This window comes from Colobus angolensis, unplaced genomic scaffold, assembly GCF_000951035.1.
Source record: "Colobus angolensis palliatus isolate OR3802 unplaced genomic scaffold, Cang.pa_1.0 Scaffold616, whole genome shotgun sequence".
NCBI classification, from domain to species: domain Eukaryota; kingdom Metazoa; phylum Chordata; class Mammalia; order Primates; family Cercopithecidae; genus Colobus; species Colobus angolensis.
In genome coordinates, this window is record NW_012119777.1 from 223910 (window position 1) to 228139 (window position 4230).

General features: G+C 39.7%; 1 protein-coding gene across 1 annotated transcript; it reads left to right on the plus strand.

The window, feature by feature from the left end:
* The first annotated feature begins 1793 nt into the window (after positions 1-1793).
* Positions 1794-2754, plus strand: LOC105527304 (olfactory receptor 52H1-like). The gene is given in 3 exon segments (XM_011963596.1): positions 1794-1896; positions 1899-2066; positions 2069-2754. Coding segments are annotated over 3 exon segments (957 nt in total).
* Positions 2755-4230: the final 1476 nt, after the last annotated feature.

The following is a 4230-nucleotide window of genomic DNA, read 5'->3' on the forward strand; positions in this document are numbered from 1 at the left end:
CCACATGTTGTTTGAGTATGTGAGTAGCATAGAAGAGGAGTTTTCACATGATGTTTGAGTATGCGAACAGCATAGAAGAGGAGTTTTCAACATGAAGGCTGAACAACCTAGTTAGGTTTCTAGTGTTAGCAACAGGTGAATTCTATGGCCCCAGTGGATAAGAGAATCAAGATGAAGGTAGACTGAGCAGGAAAGCCTTGAATCCTCAGTAGATGGGGGGCTGAGCTGTGACTCACCCTCTGAAGTCTGGACTGTGTTCTCAGAATCTAGAATGTGGAGACACCGTAGAGGAGGGTTTGAGTTGTTGTAAGAAAGGTGTTTTTACCTATAGATAAGGAAGGGTAAGAAATAAAGAGAAAGCATCATGTGTCTCTTTTTACCTAAAGAAGAGTGAAGAAAATAAGTTCTGATCTGAGGAATGGAAAGCATTATGAGCTGAGCCCAAGAAGGACATAAAATACAGGAGTAGGAATAAGTTTAAACATGATTCTTGGCCTTCTCAGGTGAGGAATATGACATATATGGCTACCACAAGTCTCATTTTAGTCCTGATTCTGGAAGCCCCTGGCCTTGCTGTATGGTTCATTACCTGTAGCACTTACACATATAGTGTCTTTCTACTCACAAAAGGAGTATCTATAAGCATAAGGAGTATCTATATGCATAAAAAATATCTTTCTATGTAAATGAAGTGGGATGTTTGATGAGGGGTGGGTACAGGCATTACTAGGGAAGGAAGAAGGTATAGGACCAGTGGAGAGGTTTTAGGAATTTACAAAGCCTGTGACAATGACAAAATCTAATTATGAAACGTTTTGTTTATATTCTCAGCACATGTGTGGGGGGAAGACGGGAGGAGAAGGGGCTTATAATTGTGTAGATTATGTATGGGTAAATATATGGCGGCAAAATGATATGACAAAATATAAGTGTAGGTCCGGATATGCCTGAGAATGTAAATATTAAGGGTCTGTGTTTGAGAGAGTATGTGTCTTGCTTGGGTCGATGTGTCTCTCTAATAGATGTATGTTCACAAAAACGCAGTCCTTCCTTTGGACAGAAACCCTGACTGATAGTGTCACTAAGTCCACACTATTAGACTATTATACACTTGAGTATATAAAGTGTTGGAAAACTTTTTTTTGAGGAGAAAGGCTAGTGAGCCTCAGCTATAAGGGACTTTTCTAATTTAAATTTGGCTTACACATGTTATCCAGCATAGTGTAGGAACTCATCTGCTGTTTGCTGAACTGAATTAGGATTGTAGATGGCAATAAAGGGGTGTTGATCTTACAAATCTAAGAGCCACAGTCCTCAGGTAGCTTTAAGAGAAGCAAACAATTGTCTTGAGGGCAATAACAGAGCAAGCAGATCCTAAATAATGATGTCCATAAGGTCATATAAGCTATAATCCACCATGAAAAAGTGTATTCTGTACTTTGTTAACTTGTATGGGAGAACAGTGTACAATGAAGAGTGTAACCAGTCTGGAAGGCTTCCTGGAGTAGCTGTGTAAACTACTGGGAGTGGGGGGCCAGAAGAAAGAAAAGATTCTCTTCATGTAGACTAATAATGTATCTACTTGTATCTGGAACAATCTTGGTTTATGCATGTTGCTACCATTATTACTAATTTTAACCTTTGTTGATTTCAAACAGGTTCTATTTTGGATGACAAATTATATGGTCACTTTATCTTCAGGAGGCCATAATGATAATTAGCTGAAGGTTTGAGAGTTACTCAAGTTTCTCTAACTATCCTTATTCACCCTCTGTCTTTAGGAGCTGAGATTTATGCCATCTGCATCTGCCATGATCATTTTCAACCTGAGCAGTTATAATCCAGGGCCCTTCATTCTGGTAGGGATCCCAGGCCTGGAGCAATTCCACGTGTGGATTGAATTCCCTTCTGTATCATCTATATTGTAGCTGTTGTGGGAAACTGCATCCTTCTCTACCTCATTGTGGTGGAGCACACTCTTCATGAATCCATGTTCTTCTTTCTCTCCTTGCTGGCCATGACTGACCTCACCTTGTCCACAGCTGGTGTGCCTAAAACACTCAGTATCTTTGGCTGGGGGCTTGTGAAATCACATTCCCAAGATGCCTTACACAAATGTTCTTCCTTCACTACAGCTTTGTCCTGGATTCAGCCATTCTGATGGCCATGGCATTTGATCGCTATGTAGCTATCTGTTCTCCCTTGAGATATACCACCATCTTGACTCCCAAGACCATCATCAAGATTGCTGTGGACATCTTTCGAAGCTTCTGCATCATCCTGCCAGACGTATTCTTGCTGACGCGCCTGCCTTTCTGCAGGACACGCATCACACCCCACATATACTGTGAGCATACAGACGTTGTCTGGCTCGCCTGTGCTGATATCTCCATCAACATCTGGTATGGCTTTTGTGTTCCCATCATGATGGTCATCTCAGATGTGATTCTCATTGCTGTTTCCTATGCCCTTATCCTCTGTGCTGTCTTTCGCCTTCCCTCCCAAGATGCCCTCCAGAAAGTCCTCGGCACTTGTGGTTCTTATGTCTGTGTCATCCTCACGTTTTATACGCCTGCCTTTTTCTCCATCCTTGCCCATCACTTTGGACACAATGTGTCTCGCACCTTCCACATCATGTTTGCCAATCTCTACATTGTTATCCCACCTGCACTTAACCCCATGGTTTACGGAGTGAAGACCAAGCAGATCAGAGATAAGGTTATACTTTTGTTTTCTACTAAGGGTACAGGATGATGTTTTACTGGGCAATGGAATAACTAGGATAAGCTTATAGTGTACAGAAATGTAGAAAGAGTGAAATGACAAATGCTATTTAAAGCAAGAACTACCTGAAGTTGCTTTCATGTGCCAAGAATGTGGCATGATCTGTATGAAAATGATGGTCTATGTATAAAAAAAATCCTTGATGACTTCTTTGCTTGTGAAATAGGGGGCTGTACAGAATATGATCAGGAAGAAGGAGATGAAAACAGAGAGTGAAATTACTCTAAATTGAGAAAGAAATAAAAATTTGGCAATTGAGATTCACAGCTATTATAAGTGAGTGTGTTAAGTAAAACAGAAACACTGAGGAAGAGAGAATAAAAGTGAAAAGATCAGTGAGAAATTTCTCACTGAGAGGATTATCAGATGGATATTTAGGACGTTAATGATAACATTTGATTCAAATTATCTTCCTTTTATGTTTCACTGTAATTCCCTTTAAATGCTTCCTCCCTATACACACACAATATGAAAAATTGAAGAGCCTTAAGTACAAGCCTGCTAAAATAATGTTATATCAGCAGTGGTATAAAGAGAATGAGTGAATTAGCATATTGATCAATGAATGGTAGGGTTGCTGGCTTTGGTGCTGGGAGAGGAGAGTAGCTTCTAGGCCCCAAGACACATTGAGAAAGTGAGCTACAGAGGTAGTACTGGGAGAACATAACCCCTGAAAACAGTTGGAGATTTGAGTAAAGAGCTGGACTTCCCACAGTACACAGATTAGACTTCAAGCCAGCTCATTTAGAAACTAAAGTACAAATGTAACCACACTAGTTAGAGGACCTGTGGAACTCTGTTCTATATACTGCAGTTCCTTGATTGCAAGCCACAATTTTACAGCAAGGAGAGGGAATGAGGATGGGAACACTAGACTATATTAACACATCCATGGAAAAATGCATCCAAATTTTGTAAGCATTGGTACTGAGAAAATACTATGTGTTGAGATCAAAGAAGGAACTTAGAAGCATAATCATAAACTGTTATGAAATGTAGAGTTGATCTATCCCGGTGGTTTCCGAGGCAATCCTAAAGAGCTGGATTCTGAGAGGTTGCTTTAAGGTGCATCTCAAGGCTTATATGAAGGAAGTTTCTTGTCTTATTTTTCCACAATCACTGATATTATCTAGTTTTGCTTGTGTATCAAGCACTTGGGTAAGATTCTACTTGAACAATAAAGTTTCTCCAATAAATCCTATTTTGAAAATCATCCATTCTTTGGCTATTACTAAAACATGAAAAAAAAAACAAACCCAGATGCTGGTGAGGTTATGGAGAAAAAGGAACACTTATACACTGAGAGTGGTAGTGTAAATTACTTCAACCATTGTAGAAGACAGTGTGGCAATTCCTCAAAGACCTAAAGACAGAAATACCATTTGACCCAGCAATTCCATTACTGGGTATATAAAAAGGAATATAAATGGTTCTATTATAAAGACA